Source organism: Clarias gariepinus, chromosome 5 (genome assembly GCF_024256425.1).
Source record: "Clarias gariepinus isolate MV-2021 ecotype Netherlands chromosome 5, CGAR_prim_01v2, whole genome shotgun sequence".
NCBI lineage: Eukaryota > Metazoa > Chordata > Actinopteri > Siluriformes > Clariidae > Clarias > Clarias gariepinus.
Window position 1 is genome coordinate 15,709,995 of NC_071104.1, and position 12,734 is coordinate 15,722,728.

A 12,734-nucleotide genomic window follows, 5' to 3' on the forward strand; every position below is an offset into this window, starting at 1 on the left:
ATGTACAAAGTATTTTATATGCATTCCCTCACATTCTCCAGGCTTGTTTTCACTGTATTATATGCAGCTCTGTAACTTAAAAGTTAAAGAGTAGACCATCCATCCACCAGCTGTTTGTAAAGCATGGAGCTAGAGGTGTCTAATATTATCCCTCACATGACCCATCTATTTGAAGGTGAGACTGAACTAGATGCTGACAAATAGAATACTGCAAAAAGACCACACCACACAAAAAGCCTGATTTTTAAATATAAAAATAGTTTATAAACCATGCAGGCAGGATACATATTCGCCATGACACTTACACACCCCAATCAAAACTACTAAAATAAAGCCTTACTACAAGAAACAAAAAGAAGGAAAAAAATCTATTATACACTGAAGTCTAGTCTGTGGTCATACATTAGTTATATACATGTGGTTTTCCCATAACCAAAATAAATATATGATGTCTATGAATATATGTTTGAAGACAATGATAAATAATATGTGATGTGCTAGGTTTGAAAGCAGTAAGGGCATGCAGGTTGGTCGGAATCTTTAAGGTCTAACCTTGCAGATACCTCACTTTACAGCAATCTCATGAGAGCCATCAAGTGCCCCCCTGAGTTTGGGCCCCTTTAGTAAAGGTGCAAGGATCTATCTATCTGTTAAAAATCAAACTTTACAAATATATTGCACACTTTCACAATAAAACATTTGTCCCTTGATTTAGACACTTATAGAAACACACCATACGATGTTACATATTGTGCTCCCATCAATAAACATTCAGCAGTTAAAACTCACTATGCATGTGCCAACTTTACCTCCCTACTCCAGACTTGGCAAACGTCACGACACTGCACAGTGTGAAAAGTCAACGCCGTGCAAGTGAAGTGTTTGTAATACATTTGGTTTATCACAGCACTTGAGTCATGGAAAGCCCTACTGGAGCTGGTGTGGAAGGATTGCTACCTGTCAGTCTTGCATACCATTCAAAGCATGTGTACAGTGGACCCTTTATATACAGGGCACTCATATTAAGTCTCCTTTGTAAGTTTATGGAAAAATACTGGTGCTGAATATGGGTGATGCACACGGCACACCACCCGTACGGGACAGGTCTAGTTCTGAAATAGTTTTTGTGTGTTTATTTAAAAACAAAAACAAACAAACAAAAAAAAACGCACATACCAATAGCTTGAGTTAGAATCAAAGTAACTTGGACTCTGGTGTAGAACAAGCCTGGTTCAACTCTACTGAAATCCCAATCCCACAAATAACCGTCTTCATCCCCTCTGCACCATTCACAAACCCAACATCTGTTTCAGTGAGATCTTGACAGACCTTCCACATAATCCAGCTGCCATTAAACAGTATGGCTCAAAGTGCAGTTCAAAAATATCATTAGAGATGGAGTGATGTAGTTAAATCACCTAACTCGACCCAACAATGCTAAAGCCCCAAATTAGATCCAGCTTCAAAAATAACTTAGGATAAAAATGTAAAAATCAAATGGTTTTGTTTGGACCAGGCACTGCAGATACTGAGGCACATGAAATTGTGTCTGTTACCTTCCCTTCTCCAAAAGCACCCATTGCCAGAATCCCCTTAATGCCCACCCGCCAAACCCACCCCATCCTCCCCCTGGAAGGCTCTCTGTGTGGTGAGGCGCTACGTGTGGTGGACCTCATGGAACATCAGCTCGCGTGGGATCTGTGTCTCCGGGCCGTACAGTTTGCAGGCCCGGCGTTCGAATGCTGACACCATCTGCTTAACTACTTCATCGAAGAACATTGTGGCCAACTGAGAATGCAGGAGGGAGCGGAACTCAAAGGAAACCTGCCAGAGAAAGAGACAAGGGAAAGTAAACATGTGGACCGTTTGTACATAATCCAGTGGTATGTATACTATAATATGTAGTATTATAGTATGTATACTATTAATGATGTAAAAGTGTTGATTTGTAGAATAGCTCACTAAAATGCTTTTAAGATGCAGAAAATAAAGAAATGACGATTAAATAAGCTAAATACGTCTGTAAACCTGCACAATGCTGACTGAAAAGGACAAACTAGAAGTAAGGGGGTAAATTTCTCACAAACCTTAAAACACAGCTTTTAAGGATGAGGTTTTCAGATAGATTGACACAAGAATCACAAGATACTTGTGTGTTACTTACAGCAAAGTCCAAGGTGCATGTACGAGGGTAACCGGGTAGGCCGGGACTGAAGCGCCACACCGTCTCCAGGTGATTAAACAGTTTACCATCTGAACATGAAGCCTTGTGGACAAAACAGGACACTTCATGCAATACGCATCACCAGTAACATGCATCTTGCTCGTTCAAAGTTCTGCAATGCACCAAGTTCTTCATACAGTAAATGCCTACCTTGACCAAATGGGGGCGCACTGTTGTAACGAGTGATGTGTAATTCTCCACCACAGGAGAAAAGCCGACTGTTAGCTTGGCCTTACAGAAACCAGAACGCCGGAACACTACATCTGAGCGCTTGCACCACGGCACAAAGTGAAGATAGTCTTCCACCTTGGACACCACTTCATACATCTCCTGCATGGAATACCTGAAAGCAGATGGAGGAAGAGAGAGATATGAACGTTGCATGACTGGCTTAACACGGAAAATGTTTATACATGATCTTAACCCCAAATGCACCCCCCTCTCCTTCTCATGCTGATAGGGAGTTGCGTAGAGGTCAGATATTCGCTTATTATCATCTCACAAACTAGCCAGTGTTGAATCAGTTAACCGTTTAATCGTTATAATTGTATGTTATCTATAATCCGCATTTCTCACAAAAGAAAACGCTCAATCAGCACTGAGGAGTTTATACAATTTGGTTTAAAACAACTTTCTTTCTTTTGGATTCTCTCCTTCATCAAGTTATGGCCAATTTCCAGTGTAAAACCAGATAATCTATTGGAGTTACTGCTCATGCTTTTGAAAAAAATAAAATTAAATAAATAAAAATTGTCAAATTAAAATCTGGACAGCGGTGAAAATTAGACATGCTCAGCAAAAGTGTATATCATACTCTAATCTGGTCACAGCTGTTCCTCGTCGAATGACTTCAGCTCTAACATTCCACATTTTTTTAGCTTCACAACTTTTGCTCAGCACGTTTTATTTCCACAGCTGTCCAGATGTGACACAGAATAACCACCTCACAGTCTCTACTCCTGGGTAACTATAAGGTAACTACTGTGGCCAAGAAGTGCAAAACAAAATAACAAAACCAAAAACATTATAACAAATCAGAAAACACAACGACATATCCACAAACAATACCAAATGAGAAAACACAACGACAATTCACTTAAACCGGAAAAGATGGGTATAGTTCGCAAATTAAATTCTTACTGCTGATTGCAGGAGACATCTCTCACTCAGGACATACAAGTAGTACTATCAAGTGAAGTCAGAATAATTTTTAAAGCACACTTAACACAACTTAGTTGACCAAAATAATATATAATCCTAAAATACTGAAATTATTCCTTAAATAAAAATACATCTAAATGTCCGTGTTCGTTAAGCTGAATTTTGTGATTTTTTATTTAAGGTTATCGACCATTCTCCTTGAATCCACTTTGAACAATTGTTGTGTAACCTGCTAAGCTGTCAAACACAAGGATTAAAAGTGATTTTGGAGTTGATCCCCGTGGCCCTTGTAGTTGACTAATGGCTTTTTTTTTTAGTTTGAGGCATAAATTGGTTTGCTAATTCCCAGATAACTCGACAAAAGTTATTTAAAATATGTAAATGTTCGCAAGGTTTCTTTTTGGCTGCTTCTTTAAAATCTTAAGACAGAAGTTCTCATGCTTCAGAGAAAACAGCCCTAGTTGCATGGGGTTTTTATGTAAACTATGTGGAAATGGAATGTGAAATGTGACGCTTATAAAACTGGGCAGACAATATAATATTCAGTCCTGTGTCCAAAGGCCTTGCTTGTGCTTCCACTGCCTCAAGTAGTTATCTAATGCCAGCGTGAATGTGAGCTCTGTTAAAATGAAAGTAGTTTTACATTTGGCAAAGATAAACGCAGGAACCAAGAAGGCCGTCAGCAGGCGACCATTTCCTGCGGTGATGAGCTGTATTGATACTGTTGTATTATTTTTATTATTAAAACACACTGTTGCTCAATTCTCGAATCTAACTGGTCAGAACATCTTGATTACCAACAGACAGCGGTGCATTTTTGTCTTATTAACTTAAAAAAAAGACAAAATGGAGCTAACTGGTCTCAAATGCTCCAGAACATTAACCTTTACAGTTTAAAGCATGACATGATATTAATTTTGTTGTATAAAAGTTGTATAATTGACAAATCTCAAGAGGAAAAAAATACTTGAGGACATCAGACCACATCACACCACCCTATCATGTATATTTTCTCCCATTAGCACATGTTTTATTCCTTACATGACAAGCAGAAGCTTATTTGGTTTATATATATAGTTACACTACACAACATATAGACCTGGATAAAGCTGGAAATATTTCTGCAGATGACATCTTACCCGATGATGCGCCTCTCAGAGTACTCTTTCCTCTTGTTAAAGGAATCGGTGAGATTGAAAAAGCTTCTGGTTGGATTGAACGCAGAACGGCAAGACACGGTCCGCAAGAGAGGAGGCACCCTGGTCATCAGAATACCACACGATGACAGATATCTATACACAACATGAAGAAAACACAGTGATATCAGTGATGAGAAATTCACACATAAGGCCTTTCACACAAGATTGAAAGCAGAGAATCGTTACAAGGTTATATTGATTTTTTCCCTCTAATCTCGTTTTAGAGATGCAACATTTATCAGTCGATCCGAAGTTGTTCTTTGGATTGGATTGTTGACATAATCCCGGACTTTTCTGTTGATCAAAGCTGTTGTCAGACTCTCAAGATACCTTGTTCATAACATCGGGCTCAATCAGTGAAAAGATGATTACATGACACTCTCACAAGCTGATAATTGAGTGAAATGAGCAAGCAGGATTTACTTTCTCCTCCTCCCAATTTACCACCCTGAGCTACCACAGATAACAACATGATGATTTTTAAAATAAAATGTGCTTTGTCGTGGGAATGTTTTATAGAAATTAGTGCAGCATCATTAATCGCATGAAAATCAAAGTCTCAATATAGACCCGTGCAATTATTTACACACAAAAGACCACAATTTATTACAGCTAATATATTTATAGTCTGGACTTTGTGTAGAGTTTATAGAGTTTTCATTGTTGTGGTGAGATCGTTTGTCAAGTTATTTGCTGTTAGCCTAATGAAAACTGGTACATTTAATAGTTAAATACCGCAGTTCAAATATTGCAGTCTGACACCGCAATCAATGTCAAAATATATGTAACGTGATTTTTGTAATCAAATCACACAGTCCATTGCATTACTGTACAGGACTCTACATTGCTACATACTTTATTCATAAAAACATGGCCTTGTTTTCACTTGATGAGTGAGCACAAATCAACTACAATCTATGTATAAACCTATCAATTTGAGAAGATTTAAAAAGCAAATAAAATAAATTGTGCATTTCCATTCCAAATTCATGTCAAGGCAGTTTTATCAAATTAATACATTATACACAAACCTAAAATGTAAAAGCCATTTTAGGGCTCTGTATCGTTCTCAGTAACCACTCATTCCCAATGCTAATTATCAGTTTGTTATACAATTTATCCTAAATTCCGGCATTCATTATATTTCCTTATAATTTCTCACAAAAACAATTCAATACAAGAACCAGATTAGGGACCGCTGCTCCATAAAGCAACATATTGATTTAATGTCTCTCCGTCCCCAACCCAACTTGCTCAGATCTTTTAGCTAAACGTTCTATGGTTTCTGAAAGGGGAATTCCTCCAACACAGTTCACCTTTATAACCCTTTCCCAGGTCCTAAAGCCACCTAACACTTAGCTGCTAATTCCAAGACGAAATAAAGAGGACTACTAACATTTGGCCTGTTGTTAGTCTGTACAGTGTTCTGTGAGGTTTGGTTGCTATATTTCTACCATCATTGTTAATCAATGCATCTTTGGCTTAATGGAAAAAAACCTGCTACTCCATATTTCCCCAGAGGCTAACGGATTTTATGGCACTGTGCCCAGTATGTTGGGATTTTTCCACAAACTGTGGCTGCCACAAATCAGTGTAGGGTTAATGTAATCTAGAGTCAACAAGTTTAAAAGAATAGCCCATATTGGTTGAAATGCTAGCCCATCTTTTTTGTGTCAGATAAATACATGCTGCTTTCAGGCAACAGACTGATCAAATGTAAATATGGATATAGTAAAGCTGTTACAGTCATGCGCTGCATAACACCTCTGTCTGACCACGTATACATACATAGTCCTGTTCTTTCAAAAAGCACATCATGGCTCCCAAACACAACAAAAAACAGTGTTAGTGATAACAGCAGCAGCAGGAGGCAAAGCACAAATGCTGATTTAAAAGTTGATTTAAAGCTTAGGTTGCATTACATTATCCAATAAAGCTTTGCAAACTACCCAATTTCATCTTTGCACAAAATACAAATTACATGTCATATTTTACAGAATGTATCATAAAAATCATTAACGAACCCCTTATTTCTAAAGACATCCAGCAGCCCATAAATTGTGCAACAAATCCATGAATTGTGACGACTGTAACTGAATAGTTTTATACCAAAACGTTGGACAAACTCCAATGCATTCAGAAGACAAATTGAGAAAAATAAGTCTGGCTTGTGATCACCTGACATCTGTTTCAGAGCTCCATATCAAAGTCAGACAGACAGACGCTGAAACAGGTGAAGCAGGTCATAAACACAACCAGTAAATCAGTACCTTGTCAAATATACAACTCTAAATTTTACAGCCAGATTTCAGTAAAGCTGCTTTGTAACAATGTGTAGTGGTAAAGGGCACATGCACAATGTACTCAAGAGGATATGAAGTAACAGGTACAAAAAAAAGCACTAAATAGAATGTTTACATTCAAGTTTAATAACAAAAATATAATAACAGCAGAATCCAGTCAATGTGTTCACTAACAAGAGCAAAGTTCCTGATTAAGCAGAGTGATCATAAGACTACAGTCACCAATCTCCTACAAGTAATAATTATGGAGGTTTAATCATCGGCTAAACCACATCCACGTTACACCATTTCAAAAATCACCTAAAGCAGCAGTTCTTTTTTTCTGAAAATTTTTCATCGAATGCCTTTTTTGTGCCTGTGACATTTCAATGCTCTATTGTCTTACCCGGGTCCTTTTTTGCTACCTTTTTGCCCCACAGCTATCACCGACCTTCACACACACGCACACACACAATCTACGAACAAACAAGCAAGATCTTCTCATTTACTCACGACCCTAAACAAATCTCCCTACACCTTACGACCCTAAACAAATCTCTTTACACCTTTTTAACCAGTTTAAATGACAGGAATTATCAACCCTAGAATTGCAGGGTTTCTGGAATCGATAAGAAAACTCAGTTTTCAATATGTTGAGAAGAATCTTCACAGAAAAGCACTGAGACAAATTTGTAGCACTATGATACGAACACAGGCGTTTTGGACATCCTGTAAATCCTGTCTTGTTGTATCACTGTGTTCAAATGTTTGTGCGCCAACATACAGAAGTGTGTACACAGATGAAGTGACAGCCAATCAGATTGCATCTTCCTACGATTCTAAAGATTTTTTTTATATATGCATCTCTCAAAAATAGACAATTAATTCTAGATATGGATGGGATACAGCACCAGGGTGTCGATAAGTTTGAATGAACATTCTACTTGTTAAAGGCTTTCAACTGCTTCCCAGCTAATTCCACAAATTATGTGCACAGTCATCATGACAATAGCTGAATTTCAAGCTCGACATTAACATACAGTGTCTCGCTTCCTGAATCTAGAGGTGATGCTCACGGCCAAGTATGACGAATGTGTCAATACTACAGGACTCTGCTCTGTGACTTTGGACACCCGCCAAGGGTTTAGTGCCACTGTCCCCGTGCTGTAGGTACATTGTGTCCCTGCAGCTGGACGGGAAGGACAGCTGAGACCCTGAGAGACGAGGAAGTCTCAGGTGTCACTCGCCATGACGTCACTGTCACCATGTTACATCACACAGCCGTGGTTTAAAACGAAAGTGTCCAAAATACCGGCATATACACCATCGTCTAAATCACACAGCTGACCAAATGCCGTCATAAACCGGATATACATCAAGTGCTTCCAGGAAAACGTTTCTAAATAAACATTTGAGCTTAGAATATACCAATATGAACAATAAGTCCTAACACTCGACGTAAACCGAATGCGTAACCAAGCAACTCAAGGACATAAGAGACAAACCTTGGCGTTTATTTGCAGTGACACCAGCCATAAATAATATCTGTCTTAATTTTAACCTGAGTCTAGGTCCAGCAGTCAGGGTTCGCCCTGGACAACAGCTGGTCACAATTACTAACCCTCGCTCTGGCTAGCTGCCATCATTAACAGTGCGCTGCATAACTAGCTAACGCTAAGTTAGCTAACTTAGCCTAAAGGCTACAACTTCAGCAAGCTAACGATGCTCCAATTTAACATTGCAAGCGCGGAAATATCTATATATTGTTTGCTTGTGTTACCTGACTCCGTTCCTGCCCGGTGTTTCTCGAGTAGCTGTGAACGGTAACTGTTTAATACACTCCGCTACCGCTCTCCGCAAACACCGGGACCCTCTCGCCATCTTCACTTCAGCTTTTTTTTTCTTCCTCCCCCCTCGCGCACTACACTTTTTTTCCAATACCAGAGCCCGCCCCCTTTTCGGGGACTCGCCCAACGGTATTTGTAATACTATTGGTCGGAACGCTGGTGGTTCTCGCTGCTCATTGGGTAAATGATTCATCTGTCACGCTGCCCCTTTCAAGTATGTAAATGTACTCCGATGACGTGCGAGAAATGTCACGGGATGTCGGATAGAGTTGCCCAGGCTGAGCGACCCAGAGCGCATATCTACAAAAGGTTAGAGTTAAATCTGTTGAGGACGCAGTGTCAAAGCTGTAATGTTCATGTAAAGTAAATGAAATGAAGACAAAGTATTAAACTCACATAACTACATCAAACCACCATGAACAGTTTAACATGCTTCCTGTGTGAACTTACATCTTTCTTCACTTCTGCTCTCACTGTTGACTGTTGGTACAGTGAAGTTTGGATTTATGATGAGGTCATTTCTTATAGCGGTACAGATCTGAATATTATTATTATTTATTTCTACACTATGTCTTCATACACAGAGATTTGTACTTCAGTTGCCTTTGCAGTTCTGCCAGGAATCCTGAAGGTCAGCGGTTCTGCAGAACCCTGTAATGTTGACCAAGAAATTGGTTTACCATAATAATTTTGCCTTTATCAGGCCTAAACCTGCTGTTTCCCCTGAGGGCCAAACCTGACAGGTGCAGGTAAACTGGCTGAGGGTGACAAATTTTTCCATCCATATGAGACAGTAGATCTATTTTGGGGTTTGTTAAGGTATTTCAACCATTATGAAAGAGCAGTGCTGAAAATCAAGCTCAGGTAGCTCCTCAAATGTGATGTTTCGCGGCTCTTTTCTTTCAAGCTTAACATCAGACCAAGCTTCATTATTATGTTGTGTGTGAGAAAGGGTGAATCCAGCCTGGATACCCCGCTCCTTGGTGTTGGCATGCATGAGTCTGCCTCCTGTATACAATGGCAGTCCAAGGCCTCTGGCCATTATAGGTGACTGATTCAGCTTGAGAAGACCCATGGTGGTAAAAGAAAAGCCAGTGACTGTAAGTCAAAGTGCTATAACCTGACTGTATTACTAGCTTTTAAAGGCAAACCTAAAAATATGTTCTCAGGTGAAACGATATGAAAAAATGCATTATGCAGATCCACTGAAATTAACCAGTCTTCTGCTCTACAACATGTGGCCATGTGGCATTTTGGAACCTGGCCAGCCTTCCTAATTCTGAAATCTAATTAAAATCACCTTTTTCTCTACTGTATTTTCTAATTTCATATTTTAGTGATTTGTTGGTTTCAGGTTGCCTGTCACCTCAGTATGCTTGAGAGGGAGAAACATGCACACATGATGTGTTTAAAGATCAATGTTTAGTATCAGCAAAGAGGGCATATGTACTGTAAGCTTTTGGCCAGGTGCCCTATGTCATGTACATCAAGAGAACCAGTCTTTAACATATAAGTCACAGAAAGACCTGGAGACAGACAGATGAAAGAAAACACTTTAGCATTTACCGAACTTTCCATTATTTAAACAAAGAATTCCAGCAGACACAAGTTGTTTGCATGTATAGTCATCTGAACATTGCCTATAGAAAGTGTTTCCACATAAGGAGTCAGAAGGCAAAATAAGAGAGTTGTTTTATGGGCATACAGTAGAGGCATGGGAAAGTTCCTGTCATATTACAAAATCTTACATTCAAGAACATAGATAAGGTAAAATTGCTGTCATGCATAGTAGAGCGTTACTTTATAACAGATAACCTATTTCCCTTATTCTTATGTTGTGTTCCACTTTGTAGCTCTTTGTTTGCACATTTGCACGTGCACTTTGTTGTCTGTTTTCTATTGTTGTCTCTTTTTTGTATAGAAATAGATAGTTTTAAGTTAACTTAAAAATGTAAATCTGTCATATCTGAGCTAGTCAGGTATTTAGATCTCTTAGTTAGCTAGCTGGTTTCAGTAAAGTATGTTGTTAATTTATGTTGTATTGTTAATTTATGTTGTTGCATGTACCTTGGCCCTGGAGGAACGTTGTTTCAATTCATTGTATATGGTGGAAATGGCAATAAAAGCTTACTTGACTTGACTTGACTACTTGACTTAAGGGACACAGTGCATAAAATTTTCCATGTGATTATGTCCAGCTGACATGTCTTGGTATTAAAAGTAGAAAAAAAAATCTGACTGTGCATTTTCACCTCACACTAGCATGCCCCTTTTAGATAATGCTTGCAGAGGGACGGGCCATCAGAATGCTGCAACTTGGCACATCGCAAGCAATTATTTAAAAAAAATAAAATTTGGAAGAATTTTTTATATGTAACATACATACATGAATATAGATCCTGATGCCCTTTCCTTCACAGCTTTTTTCCTTTACAGCTTTTTTTTACTCAGGTCAAATGAGCAGCTCATTTTGCTAACCTTGGCTTACACCATTTAAAGGGTGACTGTCCTGGCCTATTTGGAAGTTAGGGTGAGGTTTGAAAGGTTAGCAACGATAACTGAATACAATTCTGTTTTGTTACGTTAATAAAAATGAGCAGCAGATTTTGCCCAGACGCCACATGATGACATGAGGTTCACCCCTCAGACATGAGGTTCACCCCTTAAAGCCATGCAGTAATTAAAGAGAATGTTTCGAGGTCACAGGAGTCTATGACCAGCTTTAGAGGCACTGGTTGCTTAAATGGTTAAGGTTATGGGTTACTGATCAGAAGGTTGGAGTTCAAGCCCCAGCACTGCCAGCTGCCATTATGGAGCCCTTAAGCAAGGCCTTTAACCCTACCATGTTGTGGGGCTCTGTATCCTGCTAATCCTGTGCTCTGACTCCAGCTTCCTAACTGGGATATGTGAGCAAAACAAAAAAAAAAAAAATCATCCCACTGTAAGGTACATGTGATAAATAACTGAATCTTATAATTAGAGGGCAAGTTTCCAGTAGTTCCAACACATGTTACAACCTGTTATGAACACAGTTATGAAGTATTACATAAATTCCTACAGTACATGGAAATGAGTCAAGAAGGAGAAAAAGTAAATGTGAATTCATTACAGTAATGTTTATATTAATTGCTATGCCATATGGTCCTTGTGACTTTGTTCAAGATGTATGCGTGCACAAAGGTATATATGTTCACAGTCCTTGGTGATTGTATAACATAATAGTGTTTTCTCAGGGCCACAGCAAATTTAGATCTTGTCTTGTTGGTGTTAACACTTGTTTTATCATTTTCCCACCCTGCCAGAAATTCCTACCCGTAGCAGAAATTTTTAGTTACATCAATCTGGGCTACTTTCTCAATATATCATACCTATAATTTTTAATGATTGTAGCACTGAAAAAAATATAGTACAGTTTTATCAGAGGTAATCTCTCCTGACATATTGGTAGACAATCATATAGTTATAATTTCTCAAACACATTTCCATCTTCTTTTAACTCTGTAAAGCTGCTTTGCGACAATGATAATTTTTAAAAGCGTTATAAATAAAAAACCTGACCTGAATTGAACTTTGTGACACGTTTTTAACGGTATCAGAATATAATCCCTATTGCTTTATCACTGGTAGCAATATTTGATGAGCTGATTTTATGTCATCCGTCAAGCCACTAGATGACTGTTAGATATACCTGTTCGATATACCAGGCAAAAATAATAATAATACACATACCATGCACAATACCATGCACAAAAATTAATTAATAATAATTCTGTATTAGTTATACAGAAATTTAGTTTGTTGTTTAGCCTGTGGCCAGTGTGCACATGTTCTGTCACAGATGTATGCCAATGCAGTAAACCTCTACTGTGCAATAAAACACAAAAACGAATTTAAAACACCCTTTATTACTAAACATGAACCCATATGTCGCATGGACGCTCAAGCCAAACATAATGAATTGTGCATCATTCAAGTTAACCATGGTTAGAAGAGTGTGACGGGTGAAAACCTTAACGATGAA

At 38.5% G+C, this 12,734-nt stretch overlaps 1 protein-coding gene across 1 annotated transcript; it reads right to left on the reverse strand.

Moving 5' to 3' along the window:
- Positions 1-238: 238 nt before the first annotated feature.
- Positions 239-8,774, reverse strand: coq10b (coenzyme Q10B). The gene is made up of 5 exons (XM_053496835.1): positions 8,647-8,774; positions 4,525-4,677; positions 2,375-2,567; positions 2,165-2,266; positions 239-1,824 (listed from the first exon to the last, which is right to left on the reverse strand). The coding sequence occupies exons 1-5, from the start codon at positions 8,745-8,747 to the stop codon at positions 1,657-1,659; spliced, it is 717 nt and encodes a 238-aa protein (XP_053352810.1). The 5' UTR covers positions 8,748-8,774; the 3' UTR covers positions 239-1,656.
- Positions 8,775-12,734: the final 3,960 nt, after the last annotated feature.